We start from the raw sequence: 27,226 nt of genomic DNA on the forward strand, positions 1-27,226 counted from the left end.
TTCCAAAGTCGGAAGCGAGCAAGGCCTAGACACCTTCCTCCTGCAGGGTGACCTCGTGCTAAGTGATCTCGTTCAAGCCTCGCTGAGCCCTGGGAGCTGGTGGGGGGCGAGCCACAGGGCGCGGAGGGGCAGGCAGGAGAGGCCAGACATGGACTGATTCTCCAGCACGGCCGTGCGATTCCTCTAGAAAGTTCCTTAGTGAGCCCCACTTCTGGGGTCACATGAATGCCCCCAGGCTTGCTCCTTCGGGCCTCTTGCTGGCTCCAGGCTGGGGCACCAACCTGGCCAACTCCTCTGGACCCTCCAGTCCCCCCTGGACCTGTCCTCCTCGCCCCCCAGGAGCGCCCACTGCCCACTGCTGAGGCCTCTGCCCATGGAGGGGCTGCAGGGGGGAACCTGCAGGTTTAAAGATTACACCTAAAAAGTGCCTCAAGCTGGGGTCAGGACCCCACGGGGCCTGGCAACAGGCCTTGGGCCCCTCCCTGTCATTCCCGGAGCATCATGCGCGTCTCACCTGGAAAAACAAGTGAGAAATGCAGACTCCAGGGCCCTGCTCAGTCCTGAGTCTGAGCTGGAGTCTGAGCTCCTTACCTTAGTTGATTCACTCACTGGAACATTCCAGGGGCCCAGTCGTGTGCCTCCCCCTCCTGCTCTCTGTGGAGTCCTCACTGTCTGGAATATCCTCTGCCCTCCATACACACCATCTGTTCATCCTCCAGGTCCAGCCCAAAAGGCACCCCCTTCTGGAGCTTTCTGTGACAGCCCAGAGGACCGAGGTCACTTACCCCTCACCCTGCTGCCCTGCTTCAATTAAAGTGAGAAGTAAGGAGGGTGCACCCCTCCTCCCCTAGAGCACCGTCCACACTGTCCCCTCCTCCCACCCCCAGCCCGACCCCAGCCTCACCGCCGACAGCTTCCCAGGGAGGCGGTGAAGGTGGAGGCCCCAGGATGGAAGCAAGGCCTCGGAACGCTGTCCTGGGACACACCATCCCCTGCTGGAGGCCAGCAGAACGACCCGTGTTTCAGCAAAAACCTTGACAATGCAGCCTGGGCGCAGAAAAGGCAAGAGGCCAACTGTCAGCTGGCACTCACGTCTAATAAACCCTGGCCTAAGCTCCTGTGGAACAACAGTACAAGATGCTCAAGAAGAACACTGCTCCAGGGACCAGAAAACGTTCACTGGGCAGGTGAGTGGTTCTGGGGTCACATATGCCTCAGAGAGCAGCTAGGAGAATTTGATAAGACCGGAGTGTAACAGTCAGCACAGCATCTGCCGGGTAACAAATGGGAATGAACAGGTGAGGCCAGACTCTGGGATCAAATCCCAGTTTCCCATCTGCTGGTTAGTCCTGTGACATTGGGCAACTTCCTGCATCTCTGTGCTTCCTTGGGGCAGAATGGGGACCTCACAGGTCGGTTGGGATGATTAAATTAAAATGATGCAAACAAAGGGTCTGTCGAGTGACTAACGCTACCAGGTGTTCAGTGATGGTCAGTAAGCAACAGGGACAAGAAGCCCGTAAACAAGATCTCTCTCTAGTGGGCGTCCCAGGGATTTGTCCTCACACCTGCCTGTATACAATCTCTCAGGGACCTGAATAAAGACACAGTAGGTGCCCTTAGTTACCCTGCTAAGTTGAGCAAAGATCGACACCACAGAAAACAGAACAAGAGGAACTGAAATGTCCTCAACAAGCGAGAATGCTCAATCAGAATCTACAAGCAGAAATCTAACATGAATAAACTTAAACACTACAGGACCCAAACCCAACCAGCCAACCAGCCAACAGTGCACAAGAATGGTGTAGGGGAACGGGCAGTCCCAGGACAGCAGCCCGAGGCGGCAGCTAAGACAAAGCCAGAGTGGCTCCCAGCCACCCACAGCCCTACCGACAGCTGCCCCTGCGCTGAGCAGGGAAAAGACATAATGAGAAGGGATCCCTGCTCCAGCTCCCGGCAGCTCTTGGGCCTCCCCCAGGCCTCTCCCACCAGGTAGCCCTCCTGCCCCCTGACCTTGCTGCCTGGAGAAACTGCTGACACCCAGCTAAGGCACAACAAGCCAACGCTTCTGAAAATCAACATGGGAAATACAAGTGCCATGGCTTCTATCATTTCACACAAGGTGCAGTTAAAGCTGTAAAACAGATCAAAATGGAAATCCACTAAGCTATGAGACTGCTGTCCTAGTGAAGAATAGGCAACTAAATGGCCCAAAGCCCGCTTCTGTCAACGGCATGTATGTCTCACTGTAGAACTTTCAAACATATACAGGTGGGGAGGTGTGGTCCAGATTCCATATGTACCCTCCCCTGAGCCACAGACAATTACTAATTTTTATTAAAAATGGATGTGAAGATTCCACTTCAAGATGGTGACATAGGAAGATCCTGAACTCACCTGTTGCTACGGACACACTGACCCTACACAGGGAACAGTCTGCTCCTAAAAAGCCTACGGCTGGCTGAGTGATGCCCACACATCAGGCAAACAAGAAGGAAACCATATCAAGGCAGGAGGGAGGGGCTGGGACACGACCTGGCCATAAACCCCACCTCTGGCTCAGTGACCCACAAATGGGAGAAAACTCGAAATCTGGAGCTTCTCCCGAGGAGCAAAGGTTCAAACTCCACATCAGTACCTCAATGTTTAGGGTCTGCACCTGAGAGGCAAGCCTGAAAAAACATCTAATTTTGAAAACCAAAGGGGCTCATGTCCCAAGATGCACAGGACTGCAGTGATCTGGAAGGGCCCACGTGCTTGGACTCATCTGCCCAAGAGCCCAGCTCAGAGGTCGGTGCCATATTCACAACCTCTCTCTGCTGCACTCCAGAGCACCAGCATTCCTGGAGGGGAGCTTTACATACTACAGGTACCCTGTTTCCAGGTATGGTGCCCTGGTTTCAGCAGTTGCTGCCCAGGGGATGCCACCTGATCACCTGGCTCTGGCGGCCAGAGGGTCTGCATTCCTGGGATTCACAAGACTCTGGCAATCAGAGAGATGGTTCGTGCAAAGATGCACCTTAGGGCACTACACAGAGAGCAGATGGAGCCCCAATATTTATGACGGCCACCCAGGGGACACCATCAGATAGTCTGTCCAACGGGGCTTACTTTTGGGGCCCCACACGACTGTATATATTTATACACTTTTAAAAGCTAATGCCTGAGGGTCTGGCTTCCAAGCAGCCTGTATTGAGGTGCTGAGATCCTCCCCTTAAACACACTGACAGGTTGTGGTACATCATCAATGACTGGGAGACATCAAAAATACAATGGGCTCCAGAGAGAAGCACAAAGGTTTGAGTGATGACCAAGAGCTGGGGTAGGGTTGACAAGAAAATGTATGAAATAATAATAAATCTCACTGAAAGGTAATTATATAGTATAGATATAAATTAGGCACTTATAAATAATTAGTTAAGGGATAACAAGATCAAAAGATGTAAAATATGACATCAAAAACATAAAACGTGGTGGAGGGGGAGAGTAAAAATGCTGAGCTTTATTTAGAATGGGACCAAACTTAAGTTCTTATCAACTTAAAATAGACTGTTATAGATGTAACTTATTAAGCCTCACAGTAACCACAAAGCAAAAACCTATATAGAAAATATACAAAAGAAAAAGAGAAAGGAATATAAGCATTATATAAGCACTAAAGAAAGTCATAAATCATAAAGGAAGAGAAGAAGAGAACAGAGAGGAACTACAGAAACAGCCCGGAAAAAAAAAATGGTGGTAAATTCATACCTATCAATAATTAATTTAAATACAAATGGACTAAACCCTCCTATCAGAAGACATGGGGTGGCTGAATGGATAAAAATATAAGACCAATCTATAGGCTGCCTACAAGAGACTTAATTCACATATAAGACCACACACTGACTGAAAGTGAAGGGATGGAAAAAGACATTTCATGCAAATGGAAACAAAAAGAAAGCTGGAGTAACTATACTTATATCAGACAAAAGACCTGGAAACAAAGACTGCAATAAGAGACAAAGAAAGGCATCACATAATGATAAAGAGGTCAACCCAACAAGAGGATATAACATTTGTAAATATCTATGCACTCAACACAGGAGTGCCTAACTATATAAAGCAAATATTACCAGACCTAAAAGGAGAAATAGACAGCAATACAGTAATAGTAGGGACTTTAATACCCCACTTACATCAATGACTAGATCATCCAGACAGAAAATCAATAAGGAAACATCAGCCTTAAAAGATACATTAGAATACATGGCTTGTACAGATATGTACAGAACATTCCACCTGAAGGCAGCAGAATACACAATCTTCTCAAGTACCCATGGAACATTTCCCAAGCTAGGTCTTATGTTAGTCCATAACACAAGTCTTAATAAATTTACAACAGAAATCAGATCAAGTGCTATTTTCTGATCACGATAATATGAAACTAGAAATTAATTACATGAAGAAAACTGTGAAACTGGTAAATAAGTGGAGATTAAACAATATGCTACTGAACAGCCAATGGTTCAAAGAAGAAATAAAAAAATAAAAAATGCCTTGAGACAAATGAAAATGGATATAGCAAACCAAAATTTGTGCGATACAGCAAAAGCAGTTCTAAGAGGAAATCTCACAGTGACACAGGCCTACTTCAAGAAACAAGAAAAGTCTCAAATAAACAACCTAACTTTACACCTCAAGGAACTAGATAAAGAAGAACAAACAAAGCCCAAAGATAGTAGAAGGGAGGAAATAAAATTTAGGACAGAAATAAATGAAATGGAGACTAAAAAGGCAATAGAGAAGATCAATGAAACTAAGATCCCGTTCTTTGAAAAAAATAAACAACACTGACAAACCGTTAGCTAGACTCAGCAGGACAAAAAGAGGACATAAATAAATAAAACCAGAAATGAAAAAGGAGACTTTATAACTGATATCACAGAAATACAAAGAAACATAAGAATCTACCATGAACAATTACACACCAACAAACTGGACAACCTAGAAGAAATGGATAAATATCTAGAAACATACAACCTACTAAGACTGAATCATGATGAAACAGAAAACCTGAACAAACTTATTACTAGTAAGGAGATTTAATCAGTAACAAAAATCCTCCCAACAAATCAAAGTCCAGGACCAGATGGCTTAACTGGTGGATGCTACCAAACTTTCCAAGAAGAATCAATACCAATCCTTCTCAAATTCTTCCAAAAAACAGAAGAGGAGGGAATGCTTCCAAACTCATTTTATAAGGACAGCATTACCCTAATACCAAACAAAGATGCCACAAGAAAAGAAAATTATAAGCTAATATCCCTAATGAACATAGATGTAAAAATCCTCAACAAAATATTAGCAAACCAAATTCAACAATACATTAAAATGATCCTATACCATGATCAAGTGGGATTTATTCCAGGGATGCAAGGATGATTGAACATATGCAGATCAGTCAATATGATACACCAAATTAACAAAATGAAGGCTTAAAAAATCATGATCTCAACAGATGCAGAAAAAGTATTTGACAAAATTCAGTATCATTTTTGATAAAAACTTTCAACAAAGTGGGTAGAGAGGGAATATACCTCAACATAATAAAGGTCATATATGATATGCCCACAGCTAACATCATACTCAGTGGTGAAAAGCTGAAAGCATTTCCTCTAAGATCAGAAACAAGACAAGGATGCCTACTCCTGCCACTCTTATTCAACATAGTATTGGAAGCAGTAGCCAGAGCAATTAGGCAAGAAAAAGAAGTAAAAGTTATCCAAATTGGAAAGCAAAAAGTGAAACTCACTGTTTGGAGATGCCATGAAATTGTATATAGAAAACCCTACAGGCTCCATCAAAAAACTGTTAGAGCTAATAATAAATGAACTCGGTAAAGTTGCAGGATACAAAATCAATTGCATTTATATATACTAACAATGAGAAATAAAATAATCTCATTTACAATTACATCAAAAAGAATAAAGTACCTAAGAATAAATCTAACCAAGGAGATGAAAGGCCTGTACACTGAAAACAATAAGACATTAATGGAAGAAACTGAAGATGCACATAAATGGAAGATATTCCATGCTCATGGATTAGAGGAACCAATATTGTTAAACTGTCCATATTATCCAAAGCAATCTACAGATTCAATGCAATCCCTATCAAAATTCCAATGTCATTTTTCAAAGAAATAGTACAAATAGTCTTAAAATTTGTATGGAACCACGAAAACCCCGAATAGCCAAAGCCGTCTTGAGAAAGAACAGCAAAGCTGGAGGCATCATGTTCCCTGATTTCAAACCACAGTTGGCTCTCCACATCCGTGGGTCCTACACGTGAGAATTCAACCAACTGCGGATTGAAAATATTTGAAAAAAAAATTCCAGGAAATTCCAAACAGCAAACTTGAATTGCTGCACAGCAGCAATGCAATACAGTTATGTTGTATTTCCAATGGTTTAGATAGTGTTTACATTGTACTGGGTATTATAAGTGATTCAGAGATCATTTAAAGCATATGGAAGGATGTGCACAGGTTATACACAAATACTACACCATTTTATATAAGGCACTTAAGCATCTGCAGATTTGGGTATCTGAGAGGGGTCCTGGAACCAATTGTCCGTGGACACCAAGGGACAACTGTATACTACGAAGCTATAGTAATTAAAACAATATGATAATGGCACGAAAACAGACACATAGATCAAAGGAACAGAATAGAGAGCCCAGAAATAAACCCATACATATATGGTCAATTATTTATGACAAAGAAGCCAAGAATATACAATGGGGAAAGAATAGTCTTTCCAATAAATGATGTTGGGAAAGCTGGACCGCTACATGCAAAAGAATGAAACTCAACTACTATCTTATACCATACCAAAAAATTAACTCAAAATGGATTAAAGACTTGAACATAAGACTTGAAATCATAAAACTCCTAGAAGAAAACATAGGTGGTAAGCCCCTTGACTTATGTTAAGGATGTCTCGGTGATGATTTTTTCAATCTGACACCAAAGCAAAAGAAACAAAAGCAGAAGTAAAAAGTAGGACTATATCATATTAAAAAGCTTTTGTACAGCAAAGGAAACCATCAACAAAATAAGAAGGCACCCTAGTAAATGGGAGAAAATATTTGCAAATTGTATATTTGATAAGGGGCTAACACCCAAAATGTATAAAGAACTTATGTAACTCAATACCAAAAAAAAAAAAAAAAAATCCTATTAAAAAAATGGGCAGAAAAGCTGAATAGACATTTTCCCAAAGAAGATACACAGATGGCCAACAGGCACATGAAAAGATGCTCAACATCACTAATCATCAGGGAAATGCAAATCAAAGCAATGAGGTATCACTGTACACCTGTCAGGATGTAGTATCAAAAAGACAAGAAATGAGAAGGGTTGGAGAGGATGTGGTGAAAGGAAACTGTGCATTGACAGCAATGTAAAATGGCATAGCTACTATGGAAAACAGGATGGAGGCTCCTCAGAATATGAAAAACAGAACCACCATATGATCCAGCAATTCTATTTCTGGGTATCTAAAGAAAACAAAAACACTAATTCGAAATGATACATGCGCCCCCGTGTTCACTGCAGCATTCTTTACAATAACCAAGATACGGAAGCAACCTACATGTCCATTGACGGATGAATGGATAAAGAAGATATGGCATATAAACAGAATATTATCCAGACATAAAAAGGAATAAAATCTTGCCATTTGTGACAACAAGGGTAGACCTTGAGGGCATTATGCTAAGTGAAATAGGTCAGACAGAGAAAGATAAATACTATATGATCTCTTGGTCTCTCATGTAAGTGGAATCTAAAAAATTAAAAAAAGAAAGACTGGGAGTTTGAGATTAGCAGATGTAAACTATTATATATAGGATGGATAAACATACTATAGCACAGGGAACTACGTTCAACATCCTGTGATAAACCATAATGGAAAAGAATATAAAAAAAGAGTATGCATATGTATAACTGAATCACTTTGCTGTACAGCAGAAATTAACACAACACTGTAAATCAACTATACTTCAATAAAATAAAAAGAATTTAAAAATAAAGCTCATAGATACAAAGAACAGACTGCTGGTTGCCAGAGACGGGGGCGAGGGCTGGGAGAAATGGGTGAAGGGGGTCAAGAAAGGGTTAAAAACATGCAGAAACAGAAGGTTTCTATTACAATCCTGGAGACCAGGCGTGGTGCTACACAATTACATGCATTCTCACGTCCATCCTTTCTTTCACAGGGTACTGTTTTACCCCCATTCTTACAGACGAGACGGAAGGGGACTGGCCCCCAGCACCATGGCTAGATACTGTGTGACCCCGTAGGAGAAGGCATTCTCACCAGTACTGAGCTACGGGTGCTACACAAGCTGTTACGCTACTAACCAACCACGCAAAGTCCCGAAACATCAGAGAACTTGACAAAATCTGCAGTATCAGCACTCCACATTTTGCCAGGTGCAAGGTCTGCAAAATTAGCCCCTGCCCCCAATGGAAATAACACTCATAATAAATGACCTAGAGCCATGTTTTGCCCCAGGTGACACTCAGCCTGTTTATTCTATGGAAGAGCACAGACAACAAGAGGTATTCATCAAACTAACCCTAAAACCGAATCACACACTTGGCTTCACCTGGGTCCAGGAACCTGTGATGAGAGTATCCACCAAAAAAATTAATCAACAGTTGATCTAAGAAAGAAATGGAAACTTTTATTTGAGCCAACCTGAGGACTGTAACCCGGGAGACGGTCCTTCAGAAAGCCCTGAGGACTGTGCCGCCTGTCAGAGGTCAAAGCAAGGTTACATACGTTTTTGGACAAAGGGTTACCTGTCAAATGGCGTGTTACGGACAGTGTACACGACCCAGATCTACACGTACGAAGTGCGTAGTGGGTCATGGGTCTTCGTGGCCCCTCACAAGATGAAGAAAGAAGGTTATCTCCTAAGGAGTAGTGACCCTTGAGGAGATGAAGGAGTGTCATCTCCTAAGGAGGTCTGGTTACTGCAGATGCACAACCCACACTAAACGTGGGGGACGAGGACCAAACGGGCAAAGGAAGCTTTATGTTTAAATTTTTCTTCCCTTGCCATAAGATATGGATTTTACTTCATCAAGAGAAAGGAAAACTTACCACGCCAGCCCTCCCGGATCAAGGAGTGAGGGTAAGAATACATTCTAGTTATGTTGTATGAATACAGGCTATGGACTCTGACTTGCAAACACATGGACCATCTCTAAGTACAAGAAACTTTTCCCCAAAAGAGGAAGTTGCCCCCCGTGAACCCCCTCCTCACATCAGTCACAGTGGGTCTCTGCCCACCTGACTACACCCTGATCCAGGACCCCGCCCATCTCCTCTCCGGCCCTCAAAGGAAAAAGCAACTCTTACAGTATTTGTGGGCTTCTAACTATACCTCAGTCCTTAAGTATGGATGTAAGTTAACCTGTAAATAACAAGGGGAGGTAACACAGTGCGTACAACTCAGACGAGGGCCGGGTGACTAACAGCAAAGGACCAGGTTTCGCTTCACAGACGGGGTAGCTGTCACTCGGAGGTGGGACGGGGAGGTCGGTGGCCGGCAAACACCACCAGTCTCACGACCGTACACTTTTACAAGGGGTCTGTGTCTTAGGAGCTAGGGAAAGGTGGGAATTCCTGCCAAAACAATTTCTGTGGCTCAGAGAAGCAGCCAAACATCTCAAGCCAGTGAAGTAGTAACTAACCAGAAACGTGGCGTCACAAACAGCCCGCTTAGTAACGACAGCACAGGGGTCCCTGTGCCACTCACTCTACTTCCATGTTCTTGCTTTCCTGCGAGGTTGAAGGTTTTCCCAAGTTACTAACTTACTGATCTTAAGCCGAGCTGGTGGGTCCTGTCATAAACCCTGCCATGGGTGTCCCGGCTGCCCGCGGGGGCCCACGGAACTCTCTCGATGCAGACTAGAAGCCAGAGGCCATGTGAGATACCTCAGGCTCTCCCGGAAGAAAACCCTCGGCTGGGTCACTGGTTCTCAGCAACACCCGGCCGTCTGCATCCTGGCCTCTTCTCTCCCCCCTCGGGAGGGACCAGTGAGTCAGGGCGAGGCAGCCCTTTCCCGATGACCTGGTCACTCAGCCCACGTGACAGGACAGCAGGGGTTCAGTCCAGACGAAGCACGGAGCACGGCTGTGGACGTGACCTGGCCCATCGAGTACCGAAGGCCCCGCCCCCCGGCTGGGCACGCACTGCAGCCGATCCCGCTGGGGCAGGCGTGACATTGCATCACGGCCCCTCTAGGAGACGGCCGGGGGAGGGGATGCTGGTGGCGGAACAAACGCGTGAGCAGCAGAGGCAGACAGGCCAGGAGGGCCCGCTCGGTTTGCTCCCTGGGACCCTCCTTCCTTGAGAAGAGGAAAATGAATACAGACCAAACATCCACTAATACAACTAATGGACTAACACAACGTCCACTTGTCAGCTGGGCCAGCACACAGCGCCTGGGTCAGCTTCAGGCTCTAGAGGGACTTGTCTGGGAAACGAGAGGACGTCCGCCCTCTAAAGCACCCTGGACAAAATGCAGCACAGGGTGTCAGAGCAAGCTGAGAAGCAAACAGCACACTTCCGAACGGAGTCAAATGTGTTCTGACTCTGTCCCCGGGGCACTCTGGCCAACCAGGACTCCACCTTCTGGAAGTGGATCTTGGTCCCCCCTCCCTGGACCCTCCCCCATCACAGAAGGGGACTGCCCGCACTGAGTCTCAGGGAGCCTCAAGGACCAGGCCAAACGCCAGCCACGGGCTGAATGCCTCCAGGAGGCGAAGGGAGTCCGGTCAACCAGCTACACGAGGACCTCAACTGAAAAGGGCCGAGTACTGAGGCTGGCTGACAAGGCAGAGGCACAAGCTGATGAGAGTCCAGCGTGGAAGTCGGGGAGGGGGGTTCAACATCCAGGCGCACTGGCCGGGCGACAACCCCCTACACCCCGAGCCTCAGCTTCCTCGTCTAAAGTGGGGAGCCAGTCCTGAGACACCACCCCCGGTGGGGCACACAGGGCAGTGCGGTTAGGAGAGCCGGGGTCCTTCAGCACAAAGCTCCCCGCTTGCTCCCGCGGCACCCCAGCCCTACCCCCGCGTCTACCAGCCCCGCAGGCACGCACCGGGCACCGGGTGCTTCAGGGATCAGCCGCGGCGGGGCCACCCTCCCAGCAGAGCGCCGGGCCCGGACTCCCTGCCCCCAGTCAGCAGGGTGAGGACAGGCGTCGCTTCCCTGAACTTTCTCAACAACCATCTCAGAACTTGGAAAGGGTTCTCACTGCCCTGGTGGACTAGGAAAGGGCCCCAGGGTTTAATATGATGTAACCCCGGGGTGGCTCTTCCTTGTTTCCACGTCCCTCTGGCGAGCAGAGGGCACGAGGCCAGGGGTGACCGGCAGCCCCCGGCCGAGAATCTGGAGTCAGACCGAGGGAAGCTGGGTCCCCAGCGCATCCCACCTGGGTCCCCACACAGCACCTGGACCAGGTGTGATAGCTCCTCAGAGGGCCGGTATGAGCTTCCAGAAGCATGGTGAAGGGTCCCCCCCCCCATCGCTGACAGGTCAGGTGATGTTCCCTTGAGGCTATGTTCCTTGGAGCTTTGTGCAAAGCAAGTGGCCAAGACAAAGCAACAAGGACCTACTGTATAGCATGGGGAACTATACTCAATATCTTGTAATAATCTATAATGGAAAAGAATCTGAAAAAGTATACATGTATATATATATATATATATATATATATATATATATATATATATACACACATATATACCTAAAAGCATGTGTAACTAAACCACTTTGCCGTACAACTGAAACGAACACAAGATCGTAAATCAACTACACTTTCGTGAAAAAAAAAAGGGGGGGGGGGCGTGGAAAGAGCAGCAGCTCAGATCCCAGGGCACAGCACACTCGGTTCTCCGTCGAAGGTCTGCTTGCCCCTGTGGGACTTCGGGGTCCCAACCTCAGCACAGGCTCCAAGAAGCTGTGCATCGTGTCCTTCGCGTATGAAAAACCTTATTGTGACACGAGCCAAACACATAAATCGCCGCTGTGACAAACTCTCTGATCCTGAGCAAATAACTGCGCTCACTGTGCCTGTTTCGTCATCTATGATGTGAGGTCTTTGTACCACATGACCTCTGTACTTCTTTTCAGCTCCAAAGCTCATTCTATATATTACATACAAATGTTCTGAGGCTAATTTATTCCTAGAACCATGGTTGAAATAATATTATGGGGACTTCTGTGCTTCCAGCCAAGATAGAATACCAGGGATTGCATGTACCCTCTCTTCTTAAATAACCAAAAATTGAAGTGGTTTTCATACACTGGACACCAGGCAGCACAGGACAGCACTCCCGAGAGAGGGGAAACAGATGCGGGGAGATCTTACAGGGCCCCCCCATCGAGGGCCCCAGAGAGTTTCCAATCTGCAGTGCAAGGAAGGGGTCTCAGGCAGCATCTGGGGGTCCTTCTAAGGAGGTGGAATTCAAAGTTCAGGGAGGCTGGGGCAGAGAGGGGGATGTGGCATGGAGGAGGGCCTTAGAGACATGCAGGGGGTGCCCTAGTGCAGGCACACGAGGAAGCTACCAAGGCCAGGAAAGAACCACCAGAAAGAAGCAGGCAGAACAAGCCCCAGGGCTCGCACAGGGCAGGACGAAGGCTGCATTCATAGCAGCCACGTGGGAAACCGCCTTACACACGAGACGCTGAATCGAGTCCTCAGAAGGGTCTTGCCTTAATAGTGAGAGCAAATTAGGCCTAGCTCTAAAGTTATTCTAGGCCCAGCTCACAAAGTTTAAAAGCAGGCTTCAAAAGGAGCAAACTGTTTCCAAGAAGTCTAGTTCCTGTAACTAATCTCCCAAATATTTAAAGGAACACCCACAAAAAGAAAAAGAAAAAAAAGCCAGCTCTCAAGCATGTAAAATTCACATCTAGCATCCAATCAAAAACTGCCAGGCATGAAATGAAAATCAGACCCATAATGATAAGAGAAATCAACCAAGAGAAACAGACCTAGAAATGTCAAAGAATATAAAACGAGAAAACAGGTGTGTTAAAACAACTGGGATAAACATATTCCATGTGGGCTTCTCTGGTGGCGCCGTGGTTGAGAATCTGCCTGTCATTGCAGGCGACACGGGTTCGAGCCCTGGCCCTGGAAGATCCCACATGCCGCAGAGCAAATCAGCCCACGCGCCACAACTACTGAGCCCGCGCGCCACAACTACTGAAGCCAGTGCACCTAGAGCCCGTGCTCCGCAATAAGAGAAGCCACCGCAATGAGAAGCCCACACTGCAACGAAGAGTAGCCCCCGCTCGCCGCAACTAGAGAAAGCCTGTGCACAGCAACAAAGACCCAATGCAGCCAAAAATAAATAAATAAAATAAATAAATTTATTTTAAAAATATATATATATTTTCCACGTGTTCAGCAAGGGAAAGGAAAGCATGACCTGGTAAGTAAAAAAAAATGAAAGATACACAGTGACCAGATCCAGCCTCTGGAAAGGAGACATACACCAATGGGATCAACAGCAGATCAGATGCTGCACCCCTCCCCCGCCCTCCCTCCATCCCGAGGTCTGATCTCCAAGGACACACTGGGAAACTCCCTCCCACCGAGGGCTGGGGTGGTCTGGGGTAGCAGAGCCCCCATGAAGATACAGCAATGGAAACCCAGAAACACTTTAGTGAAGGCCAGTCAGCCACTCTTCAGCTCGGTGCCTACGCCAGACACAAGAGGAAGCCTCAGACCCTTCCTAATCCACACTCTAACCAGCCCCCAGCCCGGAGACCAGCCTCCTAACCCCACGTCCACCCACGCTCTCCGTGTGGCCACAGCAGCATACGAACCCAGGCCGTGCCACAGCTCACCCTGAACCGCCGGCTCGGGGAGAAGCCAAGACGTGAGAGTCCTGCACATGTCACACCCCAGGATGCGAGACAGAGGACAAGCCCAGGGACCCCGAGACTGCGCCCTCAATCCTCGCACTGTGCCCCTAGTTCAGTCCGAGAACTTGCTCCTTAAGAAGTTTTCGTAAATGCATCAACACCCACTTCACTGGGACCCCGAAACATAACACACCCACCCTGACGATCAGCCCTGGAAACCCTGAAAGCAGAAACTGCCTTTCACAGCTCTGGGTACAAGAAAGCTTGTCAAACCAAAGAAAAGAAGCCTACAATTAGTGATCAATGTCTTTAGGCTCAAGCGAGACGAGAAAATCCTCCCCAGGGTGACACAGTGACCAGGCCAGCAATCACAGTGCTTCAGAGGGGGGATGCCCCACCACCAGGTCACCTACGGATCAGAGAAATATAGCTGATCTTCAAAGAGACTCACCCATTCAACATAAACGCACCAAGCTTCTAGTATAAGGCGGGCACATTAGTGCTTACAGCAGAGATCCTGTCCTTTTGTCTGCAGAAAACAGATAGTAAGCACTAAACATACTACGCAATTTATTTATTTATAATTTAAGAGGACGGGGCCATGGAATAATAAAAGAATAGCCTGCAGCAGAGTAAGCAGGAGAGGAAACTGCGATTTAAAGGACCTCACTCTCTGAAAAGGGGCCTCGAGCAAAGACTGGAGGGCGGAAGGCCCAGGTGTCAAGGGCAATATGGACCAAGGACCTCTGCCTAGGTACTGGTGGCAGCCTGGGCAAAGTGCGTTCAATATCTTCATCTTGATCGTGACCATCCTTAACAACCACAGTAGATGCCGCTTTCCCTGTGAAATAAATGTCAGATGCAGCTTCTTACGTTTCTGTCCTACTTTGGAAGTTTCTACCAACAATAATGACGTGTTTTTCCTATGAGCTTATGCTCCTTTTGCGTTTTTTTTTTTTAATTTATTTTTTAAGCCCAGTCCCTTTCTCCTGAGCAGGTTCCCAGGCACCTGGAGGCAGCTGGTGGAGACAGCCTTCCCCTCCCCATCTCCAGCAGCCAGGGCAGGACTGAAAACCTTCACAGAACTTCCTACATCTCAGCAAGCCCAGAACTCCCCAAAGGCTGAAGGCCAGAAAAAGAAATGTCAGATGTCCACCACCCTTCCAGAAAAACTAAAGCACAGTGACAGAAAATTCAGTAAGATCTTTCCTTAAAGATCAATTAGAGGAGGGCTTCCCTGGTGGCGCAGTGGTTGAGAGTCTGCCTGCCGATGCAGGGGACACGGGTTCGTGCCCCGGTCCAGGAAGATCCCACATGCTGTGGCGCAACTAGGCCCGTGAGCCATAGCCGCTGAGCCTGTGTGTCCGGAGCCTGTGCTCCGCAACGGGAGAGGCCACAGAGTGAGAGGCCCGCGTACCGCAAAAAAACAAAACAAAAAAAGATCAATTAGAGGAGAATCTCATAGATGTTGATAATAATGGTAGCCTTCAATTATAGTAACTTCAGAAACGCTTTTCTTTTGATTTCTGCCTAGTTAATAAAAAAATAATAATAATAATTTTTAAAGGACCAGTGGTCACATTCTCATGGTCTCCCTCGAACATGCATAAATATTTAGCGTGTTCTGGGGAAAGTGCCAAAGTGAGTGTTTACTGTATATGAAGATCGTTGCTGGGTTAATAACTGCAGGGCAGGCCCAGGACGCAGAGGACACTTTGCCCAAAGAGGAAGAAGTAGCCAGGAACAGTACAAGGACCCAGGCAGGCCACTGTGAGACTCAGTATGAGCTAAAGACGGCACCGAATATCATTGAAACCTAGCTGCGACTATAAAGACCAAACGCTTAAACAGGAAATTAGAGTCAAGAAGCTCGTGTTGAAATTACTCCATATGCTTTAATAAAAGGAGTAATTTTCAGGTCCTCCTTCTCCAAAAATGTACCATTTTTTAAAAACAGTTGCAGCTGTGAAGTTTCCGTCCATCGAAACATTTTCTGCGTGATCACGACCTGCCCCTGTCCTCCAGCTGCCCATCCAGTGCACACCTGCAGAAAGGATCCAGCTTATTCATCCCTTTGCAGCAGAGTGAAAAGGAAGTTCTCCAGCACCCAGAGCAGCCAAGAAAGTGCCACGTCACCCCATCACCTCCAAGACACATCCTGCTTCATCTCCAAATCTAACCAGTCGTTAAGAGGACCACCGCGTGCACGACAGGCCATAATCAGATATTAAAACACGGTGAGGGCTTCCCTGGTGGCGCAGTGGTTGAGAGTCCGCCTGCCGATGCAGGGGACACGGGTTCGTGCCCCTATCCCGGAAGATCCCACATGCCGCGCAGCGGCTGGGCCCGCGAGCCATGGCCGTGGAGCCTGTGTGTCCGGAGCCTGTGCTCCGCAACGGGAGAGGCCACAGCAGTGAGAGGCCCGCGTACAGAAAAAAAAAAAAAAAAAAAAAAAAAAAAAAAAAAAACACGGTGACCGGGCCCCGCCCGTGACCCCGTCTTCAGAGAGCACAGAAATCACCCCAGAGGCTCTGCGCCTGCAGCCTTGGCCCCCACACCAGCCGCCGTCCACCAAACAGGCCCACAAACAGGAGACAAGCACGGCCTCTGACCTGCGGCCCCGGGAAGGACACCCCTGGGGAGACAGGGGGAGCGGGGTCTCCCCGCAACAGCCAGAGCACACTTTCAAACCCAGAGCCGAAGGCACGGGCAAGCCCTGGGCACCCCAGCTTCCAACAGGGCCACCCTGCTTCTGGGAAACGCGGCAGAGCCTCCACGCGGGCCGGGCACAGGTGAGACACAACTCAGGGCTGAGCGTGGAGGTCGCGTGGGCAGAAGACGGCCGCGTCAATGAGGACAGCACAGCAGGTGGCGCTCAGGTCTGTGACGGGCAAACCACGAGCCCCGTCCACCTCCCTTAGAAGGTCCAGCCTCCTTGCCTGCAAAGCGGGAGCGTTAACCTGAGACCCGGGGGCCCACCTGGACATGTGCAGAAGGTAGGGTGCACAGGGGCCCCGACGGCCAGCGGCCGGACCACGCAGGACCGCCCAGGCCCCAAGGGATGACGCAGATGACAGTCAGAACTCAGCTGACACCAGAAAGGGCAAGCGCAGGTCTGCAGGCCCTGTCACATGAGAGCAATAAACATGAGTCAGGGGAGTGGCTGTCAACAGAAGCCAGGCCGCCAGGACGCTGAGCAGCCCACCAGGAACCCAGGGCCGGAGTCACCATTCCACAAGTGGATCCTGCCCTCTCCCTGCCCCCACTCTCACTCGGCTGGCCCCAAGTCCTGCCCCCGCTGCAGCAATGAAACCTTCCTAGACAGAGCATTAAGTCCGGTCCCCAATTGACTGATCGGCCTGCCGGCCGGCATCACACCCAACCAAGCACAGGGCGCCCAGGAGAAGCCAAGAGAGAGGATGGGGAGACCCGGCCCACAGGCCCTAGCCTGAGCTACCGGGTACCAGCCGTGTGACCTGGGAGTTACCAGCACCTGCAAGCCTTGGTCCCCCTAAAAGAAACAGATGCCTAACCTACGCACGGTGCTTGTCATGTTATCAGAGGCAGAAGAGAACACATAGAAGGAACTCAATAAATATAACTGTGATACTTCAGAAGAAATCCAAGACCTCAAGCCCACACTCTTCCAGAAGTATTTAGTCAATACAAACAAAAGCATTCAGGATAGAGCAAGTCTTTCCCTCTCTAATAAGAAATGTATACTTTTAAAATTTTCATTTATATGTACTTACTTGTAGTATTTCACTGATTCTAAGACACTCCCCCATTTTAACAATTTTGAAATTTAAACACTTTCCAACCGATCCACATTTAAGGATTATATGTGATAATCTTTATTTTGAATGAAAAGTTGTCATTAAAATTGACCCTTCTGGGGCTTCCCTGGTGGCACAGTGGTTGAGAGTCCGCCTGCCGATGCGGGGGACACGGGTTCGTGCCCCGGTCCAGGAAGATCCCACATGCCGCGGAGCGGCTGGGCCCGTGAGCCATGGCCGCTGAGCCTGCGCGTCCGGAGCCTGTGCTCCGCAACGGGAGAGGCCACAACAGTGAGAGGGCCGCGTACTGCAAAGAAAAATAAAATAAAATAAAACTAAAACTGACCCTTTATCCCATGGCACTTTAGGATCAAGGAAATTCAGTGAGTGCAGGATCCCAGGACACAAGCACAACGCTTCATCGCAAGGCTCTGAGGAGAGCAGGACCCATGTGGTCCCGACAATGTAAACACTAACATCCTCCACAAATACAAACGTTAAGAAAAACACACCTGGTACCCGGTAGGGGAAATGGGCTTGGTCTGCCTTGCTATTCTCATCTAAAAAGGGGAGAACGTGAAGGGTTGTGGGAAGATTCCTACTTAGGAAAATCCAAGTGAAGTCCCTGGCATGCCAACCAGCACGTAGTTAGCGGCTTGGTTTTCTCACCTGTGAAATGGGTATCACAAAGGTATGAAGGTCCCACCTCTGAGGGTTGGTGGAGGGTAAAATCGGAGAACCCAAGTCGAGGATCCAGAAGTGCTGAATCTTCTCCCCACCAGCCGATCTCCACTGAGTGGGGAGCGACGGGTTCCATCAAGAAACGATGCGGGGTCCCCGCTGGCCCCCCCTCACCAAGCTCACGGCTGAGGCTGACGGTCTGTGTTTCCTCTGCTTGTCTGTCCCACCAGGGCTGGGAGTCTCCCAAGGCAGGGCTCCCTCCTCCTGCATCTTGATCCCAACATCCAGCCACGGTCGGCCCATCATTCCCAGAACACGAAGGGAATGAACAAATCAGCCACGTGACACCCAGTGTTTAAAGAAAAGGGCGTTCAACTGATTCCACAAGTGACAGAAAATGTAAACTCATGTGCTGTTTCCTAACACGTCACTGACCATCCAGGATTCCAATAAATAAAACCGAATGCCTACAGTTTGTCACATCAGGGAGAAAATGTTTACCCAAACCAAGTATCATCTACTTTTTTCTAATTTTTATTTTAATTATTTATTTTTGGCCGCGTTGGGTCTTCGTTGCTGCGCGTGGGCTCTCTCTCATTGCGGTGAGCGGGGGCTACTCTTCGTTGCGGTGTGCGGGCTTCTCACTGCGGTGGCTTCTCTTGTTGTGGAGCACGGGCTCCAGGCACGTGGGTTTCAGTAGTTGTGGCACACGGGCTCAGTAGTTGTGGCTCGCAGGCTCTAGAGCGCAGGCTCAGTAGTCGTGGCGCGTGGGCTTCGTTGCTCCGCGGAACATGGGATCCTCCCGGGCCAGGGTTCAAACCCGTGTCCCCTGCATTGGTAGGCGGATTCTTAAGCGCTGTGCCACCAGGGAAGCCCTCCTTTTGAAGTGAATTTTCGACAGTGATTTCAAAGACTTGAAAAGATTATAACCTTGACGTGACATAGGCACCACAGACAAATCACTTACGAATTCTACTGCCAGAAAAGAATCTACACTCTAACAAATCAGCAGCTCACGTCGTGTATCAAAGTAACAGTCCCCATTTAATGAGGTTCGCTTGTGTGCCAAGACAAGGCCAGGGGCTCTACATAAGTGACTTTCATTCTCACAGTGACACTGTAAGCAAGGCACATACAGAGAACCTAAAAGGCGTCCAGTCACGAAGAACGCGTTGTCAATGCATTCATCAATTGCCAGCTTCACTGCGCAAAACACCTCTATTAAACAGTGGTTGTTACTAAATTCAGAAATAATCTTGAACGATCTGTGAAACTGCTTTAGGTGAAGATCCTATTTACTGGAAGAGTCTCATAAAAGTAAGTGATGTCTCATAGAGAACAGACTTGTGGTTGCCAAGGGGGAAGGGGGTGGGGGAGGGATGGACTGGGAGTCTGGGGTTAGCAGATGCAAACTATTACATATAGAATGGATAAACAACAAGGTCCTCCTGTACAGCACAGGGAACCATATTCAATATCCTGTGATCAACCGTAATGGGAAAGAATATTAAAAAAAAGAATGCTGATATATGTATAACTGAGTCACTTTGCTTTACGGCAGAAATGAACTCAACATTGTAAGTCAACTACACTTCAATAAAAAGATAAAAATAAAAATAAATAAGTGATGTCTCAACTGATCTTGGCATCCGTCTCCCCCTACCATGACGAGTGGGAGGAACTGTCCACAAATTTCTTGAAGAAAACGAAGCCCAGTGAAAATGTCTCTCTGCCGAAGTATCGGTGAATAAGATGAGAAGCGGAGAAGCCACAGGACGGCTCTTTGGCTAAAAGATAAATGACCGTGACCAACTCTGGGAATGGAATTCGATTCCAAAGAATGAGCCCAAGTCCAGACCGTAAGGGATGAGAGCACCCAGCTCCTTCAGACGCTGCTGAGATGGCGGAACCAGGTGTGAACCCAACCGAAGACCCAAAGCTGTGTGTGACTGGCAATCGAGGTCTCACGGGTCTTGTCTTGTCCCTGAGTCTTGTCCCTGCTGTCCCCACGATGAGGGAGGAGAGAAGCGGACACAAGGAGGCCCACTTAGGCCTCTGTCCACCCAGAACACTCACTGCACTAACAGGTGTCCTAAAGCAGGAGGTGGTCTGCAGAGGGCCAGCCGCTGCTCAACTCTGCTGGTGAGGTCCCAAAGCAGACACAGAGAGATGTTAACTGAAGGAACATGGCTGTATTCCAATAAAACTTTATTTACAAAAGCAGGCAGGGGCCGGATTTGGCCCACAGGCTGTGGTTTGCCAACCCCTGCCCTGCGAGGGGAGGCTCCTGGCCTGAAGGCTCGGGAATGCACAACTGAAATGGGGCCAAAGGAAGCAACCTGCAGAGATGTGGGGCTGAGAAGGAGCTTATGAAGTTACAGACGCGGATGTAGGGGAAGAGGGGCTGTCGCAGGACGGCTGCCGTGTCGCCCTGTGCTGGCCAAGGGAGCTGCAGAGGGGCAGGATCGCCAGCGCAGTGTCCGCGACGCTTGATTCTAATACAAGCGGATGCATCGTCAACTCAGAAATCGGGAAAAAAACTATAAGAGTAGAAATAAATATTTGGATTAAATATCTGAAGATTCGCCAGTCATCTTCTTTTTTTCGCCTTTATCAAATGTGGTTTTTATTCAACGGACGAGCACTTTTCTATAGCCGCACCTTGTGGAACTTCACATGGCAGAAACAGGAGGTTTTTTTCTGTAGACTTTTTTTTTCCCTTTTTTTTACCTTATTAAAAATGAGACTGGGGCTTCCCTGGTGGCGCAGTGGTTGAGAGTCCGCCTGCCGATGCAGGGGACACGGGTTCGTGCCCCGGTCCGGGAGGATCCCACATGCCGCGGAGCGGCTGGGCCCGTGAGCCATGGCCGCTGAGCCTGTGCGTCCGGAGCCTGTGCTCCGCAACGGGAGAGGCCACAACAGTGAGAGGCCCGCGTACCGCAAAAAAAAAAAAAAAAAAATGAGACTGGTCCTAAAAATATAGGTAGAAATAAATTTAAGTTCACAAAAAACTGCATTCATGAGCCTGAAGATGAGGATGGGGCTGAGCCTCCGGATGAAGCTGGGCCTGAGGCTGCTCTGAACCTTGACCCTTGATAGGAGATTCCAGGTGCCCAGACTGCATAGACCCAGGCTTAGTTTCCCGAGGTTGGCCTCGGGCCTGGGTAAGAGAAGTGGCAAAGGTGCTGGAGCCAGCTAACTCACCCTTCAGAGGGAAGGAGGCTGCACTGGGTGTTGCCACCTTCAAGGAATCCGTTCCCTGCGTTATCCCATCCTCAGGAACTAAGCTCCCCTCGGTTCCTTCCACAAAGATGACCAGTCAAATAGCTCAACACCCAGGATCGGCGGCAGCAGCGGTCCTAACCCAAGGAGACTGCCCGAAGCATCTGGGATGAGCGAAGCCGCGTTGTGTGAGAGAAGAGTCGACGCTTGCCGAGTTTTCCTTTCTGGCGCTGCAGCTCTGGGATGCTAGAAGCTGTGGTATCAACCTCTCCATCACTTCGACCCCCACGGCCATGGATGGCAGCTGCAGTCTCCCCCTTTTCCTCTCCTTCCACGCCACTGGTCTCCTCCATGATCCGAGGAAGGCCACGCCTCCGGCCCAGGCCTTCCCCTGGCCCCTGAGGTCTACCTCAGGTCGCCCGGTTCGCTTGGCCAGAGCAGTTTGCAGTCTCCGGAGCCGGCCTTCAACAATCCACTTGTTTTTTCCTGTAGTGGGACATACCCTCCAGACTCTTGTCAATGTCACCGATGCCAAGGGTGGAGCCACTGCACTCCTGCACAAGGAAGGCCAGGACAGCGGCCTTCTCTTGGGGAGGCTAGGCTCGAAGAGGCTGGGTGTGCAGGCTGTCACTGAGGGCCGTCCCCTCTCCATACGCCACGAGGGGCCACGTGGGATCTCAGACTCACTGCCTCTTGTCAGTGGGATCTCATACACCTTCTCCCCCAAGATCTTTAAGGACTGACAGGAACCTTACCAACCGATCTCAAGTTTCAAACCTACAGGTTTGAATCTCAAACCTACATACAAGCATCTCGTTTCTACATCACAGTTCAACACTTTACTCAAATGTCTGTACCTGAACTCATTTTTACTTTCTGTGTGTGTGTGTGTGTGTGTCTGAAGGATAGCGAATGTTATTTTATGTATAATAAAGAAACAAGATGTACCTCATAATAGGTGCATAATCAGAACCCTGGAGGATATGGCTAGGAAATAAAAATGTTCTTGACTTGAGAAAGATGACCCAGGGTCCAGGGCGGCCCAGTCACCGAGCGCCACCCCCCCAACCCCATGTACCTGAGGGACCCAGTTCGACAGGTTGAGTCAGATTCTGCAAGATGTGAGCCATGAAGAAACTTCTTGGTTCATAGCTTTGGGGTTTTTTTCTTTTAAGGATTTTTTTTTTTTTTTTTTAGTAATTTATTTATTTATTTTTGCTGTGTTGGGTCTTCGTTTCTGTGCGAGGGCTTTCTCTAGTTGTGGCAAGCGGGGGCCACTCTTCATCGCGGTGCGCGGGCCTTTCACTATCGCGGCCTCTCTTGTTGCGGAGCACAGGCTCCAGACGCGCAGGCTCAGTAGCTGTGGCTCACGGGCCTAGCCGCTCCGTGGCATGTGGGATCCTCCCAGACCAGGGCTCGAACCCGTGTCCCCTGCATTAGCAGGCAGACTCCCAACCACTGCGCCACCAGGGAAGCCCAGCTTTGGGGGTTTGAGAACTGCAGACAGTGGGCTGTAGGCCTCTATTTATAAACCCCCAAAGACCTCTCCTTCCTAAGTAACTGAAATCCAGACCCCTCCCTGGCTCTTCAGGCCAGGTGTGCTGGCCTCTGGCCCCTGAAAAGGCTGTGTCCCAGCCCGGCCCGGGTGCTGCCCCCCAGCTCTGGGCACTCCCTCCAGGGGGGTCTCCCTGACTTCCTGGCCTCTCTCTCTCCCACTGTCAGATTTTCTTTGCTTCAGAATCATGATCATTACTCACAACTATCTCATGTGCCAGTTTCCCCATGACCCTCTCCCCGACTAGGAGTCAGGAGCCCCAGGAAAGCAGCTGGCTGGAGAAGAGCTGCCACCCAGCGCTCACACTGCAGGTGGCACCTGGCTGGGGTTCAATCAACATCCAAGGAATTAAGGAGGAACTCCCTGGCGGTCCAGCGGTTAGGACTCCGCACTTTCACTGCTGAGGGCCCGGGTCTGATCCCTGGTCGGAGAACTAAGATCCCACAAGCTGCACCGCACAGCCAAAAAGAAACAAAACAGAACAAAACAAACAAACAAATAACAACAAAAAAACAAGGAATTACAGGGAACGACTCTGGGTGGGCGATTGAGACCAGGCTGGCCCAGTGCCGGGTAACTTCCACACCCTTCTCCCAATCCCCACGGCACCCTGACGACACCGTGTACCCTTGTTCACCAGCAGGGACACTGAGGCATCCCATGGTTTCCCCCGAGGCCACAGACCCAGGACAATATCACAGTTTAAAGGAACAGCCTAAGTCCAACAGTGAAGTAGTTCAACCCCCCCCAGCCCCCCACCCCATGCCCCCCACCAACCTGCTACCTCTGACCCTGAAGCAGGAAGCAGGGTGATTAAATGCACAAAATCCTTCTGGTGCTTCTACGTCCAGAACAAACTCGACTGAGCAGCGACTCATTGACTGAACCCTAATCCAAGCCACAGCGATGAGTGAGCAGCTAGAATGAGAACATTATTTGTAGGCTGACGACCTTACAAAGAAATTCTTCTCTCTAAAAACTTGGAGATGTATCTATTTGCTGTAACTGCAGATTACTCAAGACCGAACGCATTGTAAATCATCCCATGTTCTGAGAAATTCTGGAACTGTCGGCTGATTTTTCCAGGAACAGAGGGTAAGAGCTGCCAAGCCCGCCTGCTGGACTCCCGCAGGAGTGCAACAGTGCCTGCAAAAGCCGCGGCACGGCATGACGGAGCCCTTCCTCCTGGGGTGACAGGCTCCGCTGGCAGGGCCCACCGTGTGTCCGCGGCCTCCTGGCTCCTGGGAAGAGCCTTGGGCAACTGGGACGGTGACTACAAACACCTGACATGTCCGCGAAGCCAGGCACTGGCTATGGCTGGCACTCCTGCCATCCCGGCCTGGACCAGAGGAAATCTGAGATGCCAGTGGGTTGAGCTAAGAGGGCCTCGGGGTGGAACCTTCCCTACGTCCTATCTGGCCCTTACGGTTCACTCTGTGCCCAGCAAAGAGGACGCTGCTCAGCTAACTTACAGACACACTTCCCTGGGGAAGGTTCTCCCTGCAGTTCACTGATCCCATTTCCCTGGGAGCACTGGTGCCAAGTGTAAGGCTGGCAGGCTGGGGTGACAACCAGCCGAAGCTAAGCGGTCAAGTGAGAGCTGAACCCATGACCCATAGCGGCATCACGGAGTTTCAATCGACAGGGTGAGGCAACCACGGCCTCTTTAAGGCCCAGAGAATGATCACACAGGAGGCAGAGGGCAGGACCTGGAGAACGCTCACCCACTGAACAGGCTGGGGGCCACCAGCGAACTTCATGGCTCTGCGAAGGTTTTAGCCCCCTTGTCTCGCTTGAAACTGACTGGGCCTTTGTCTCAAATCCAGTAATCACAGTGAATGCTATTCCTAATCTCCAGGCTTTCTTCCAAGACCTCTTTCTCTCTGACACCAAAAAAATTAAAAAGACACCTCTCTGCAGCCCCTATGCTATGGGCAAATTATCATCACTGCAGCTAAGCACAGACTTCACAGATGAAGGGAGAGAAAAGCAAGCTCAGAGAAGTGCAAATATCAGATCAAGGGACTTCAAAACGTAAGACTCCTGCTGGAAAAACAGAGGCCGAGAGAGAGGTGGCACAAGTGCTTCACACGCTGACAGGCTGAGAAGGAGAGACCAAGATTCACTTGTCAAATCCAAAGATCTCAGATCAAACGCATCTGTCTACACCGTAAAGCAAAAGCTCAAACGAAAACCTGCCCCAGGAGATAAAGGACACTTACAGATGAAACTCGTCCAACAGCCCATGCAGAAGGGCTGGAGGTGAACCTGCGGTCCCACAACGCCTGCCTGATGCTACTACAGGGGTGGGAAGGGCTCCACCTGTGACAGGCGGGTCACCGCGGGGCCGAGGACCTTCTCCTCCCTACGCCTCTGCTCGAAATCCCAACATTCGCCAGCCTTCCCACCCACCATCTGGAGCTTCAGGGCCCAGCGGGGGACAACACAGGGCCCGCTTCACTGCAGGGAAGTGTGCACTACGATGCAAATCTTGTAGGAAAGGACGCTGCGGTCACAGTGATGATGAGCTCTTCCAAGCAAAGCAAGGGAGGCCATGTGAAAGTGCCTGGTCTGTGCGCTGAAGGGCGCGTCCACAGCCCCACTCAGCACTTCCTCCTTGACCTGCTAGTGATGGATGGTCAGCTGATGAGCTACATTTGTGCCCCGGCCCTTGGCCAGGCCACTGCCAGAATCCGCTGCCACACTCACTCATACCTGGTAGTATGGATGGTGCAGAAAGGAATCTGGGCCGCCCGCTAAAGCCATCGGTTCCTTCCTGACGTCTTCAAATCACGTGGACGGGGCCGCGGCACCTGGAATGAAGACAGACCGTGAGAAGCCCGGCCAGAGGGAGAGCCCGCCGCTCGCCGGCGGCTCCCAGGCCACGCGCCTGCACAGGGGACGCCGGACAGCACTCGGATTTTGGGGGCGCCAGGGGGCCGGCACCAACCCCAGAACCTCGAGCAGCCACCTGTGGTCACAGGGCCCGTGGGGCAGAGGCACTCAGAGGGGCGAGGGGGACGGCCATCCACAGTTGTCAACGTCCCGAAGACTTTCTGAGACTTTGGGCAACGCAGACTGCCTGAGTCCAGAGAAGCACCGCGGGGTGGTGGGGCGTGGCCGGCGTCCTCTGAGCACCACGCGTGCAAATGCTGCCTCCACCAGCCACAGCCTGGAAGGAACCACCGTCGGTGGACGCCGCACCACCACCTACAGAGTCCAGGCGCTCCCTGCAGGCACCATCCTGGGAACAGCACTCATGGGCGGGGCCTCTGGAACGGACGTTAAGACCCGCCGCGGACTCCCGGGAGGGCTGGAGCGACATCAGCCCCGTGAAGATGCACACTCGGCTCCTGCAAGGAGCCCCCGACAGGCAGGGAAGGGAGGTCCTGTCTTCCTCCTGAATCTCCTGGGGTACAACCACACACCTGATCTGTACGAGGCAGTCAGTGAGAGTTTCGGAGCCGACCCAACAAACCCCACCTCCCGCAAAATGCAGAGGACGGGGGCAGGGGTGGGTCGCACAGCATCCTGGTCCGGACTGGGGACCCATTACCCCTTTGTTTCTGGACACAAAAAACGCCACGCCTGACACTCACAGACAAGAGGCCACCTATGATGTGACCTTCTCCAGGAGATGTCTTTCCACGAGGACAGGAGACTGTTAGAAGTCACACTCTGGACCGCAGTGGGGGGATTCCAGGCAGAGAAAGGAACCAGTGCTGTGGTCATGAAGGGCCCCCTCGTGTGCTACACACACACACACACACACACACGCACACACGCACACACCATTCCTCTCTCTCAGAAATCACCGGAATTAAGAACATTCTCAGGCACAGTGGCAACAGCCATTAACATTCTCTGTCACAATCCACCCCAGAGGCATCCTGGACCCTCGGCCCTGAGCAATTCAGAACTCCTGAGCATGCGAGGCTTTCTCCAGCCTCTGCACCCACAGGCTTTGTTCTCAACACCATCAGCAGCTAAGTCCTGCTACCCCGTAGGACTGAGCTCAGGGATCACCTCCTCCAGGAAGCCCCCCTGAATTGTC

The 27,226-nt window shown here is 49.8% G+C and overlaps 1 protein-coding gene across 4 annotated transcripts in view; it reads right to left on the reverse strand.

Annotated features, from left to right (window-relative positions):
- Positions 1-27,226, reverse strand: part of GRB10 (growth factor receptor bound protein 10) — a 195,143-nt gene that overhangs the window by 102,061 nt on the left and 65,856 nt on the right. For all 4 annotated transcript variants that reach the window (XM_081244419.1, XM_081244422.1, XM_081244420.1 and 1 more), the window contains one exon: positions 25,888-25,985. In XM_081244419.1, the coding sequence (XP_081100545.1) occupies positions 25,888-25,938 (51 nt within the window). In that variant the 5' untranslated portion in view covers positions 25,939-25,985. The remainder of the gene's footprint in view (positions 1-25,887; positions 25,986-27,226) is intronic.

The sequence above is a fragment of the Mesoplodon bidens genome, assembly GCF_964165515.1.
Source record: "Mesoplodon bidens genome assembly, chromosome: 9".
NCBI classification, from domain to species: Eukaryota; Metazoa; Chordata; class Mammalia; order Artiodactyla; family Ziphiidae; genus Mesoplodon; species Mesoplodon bidens.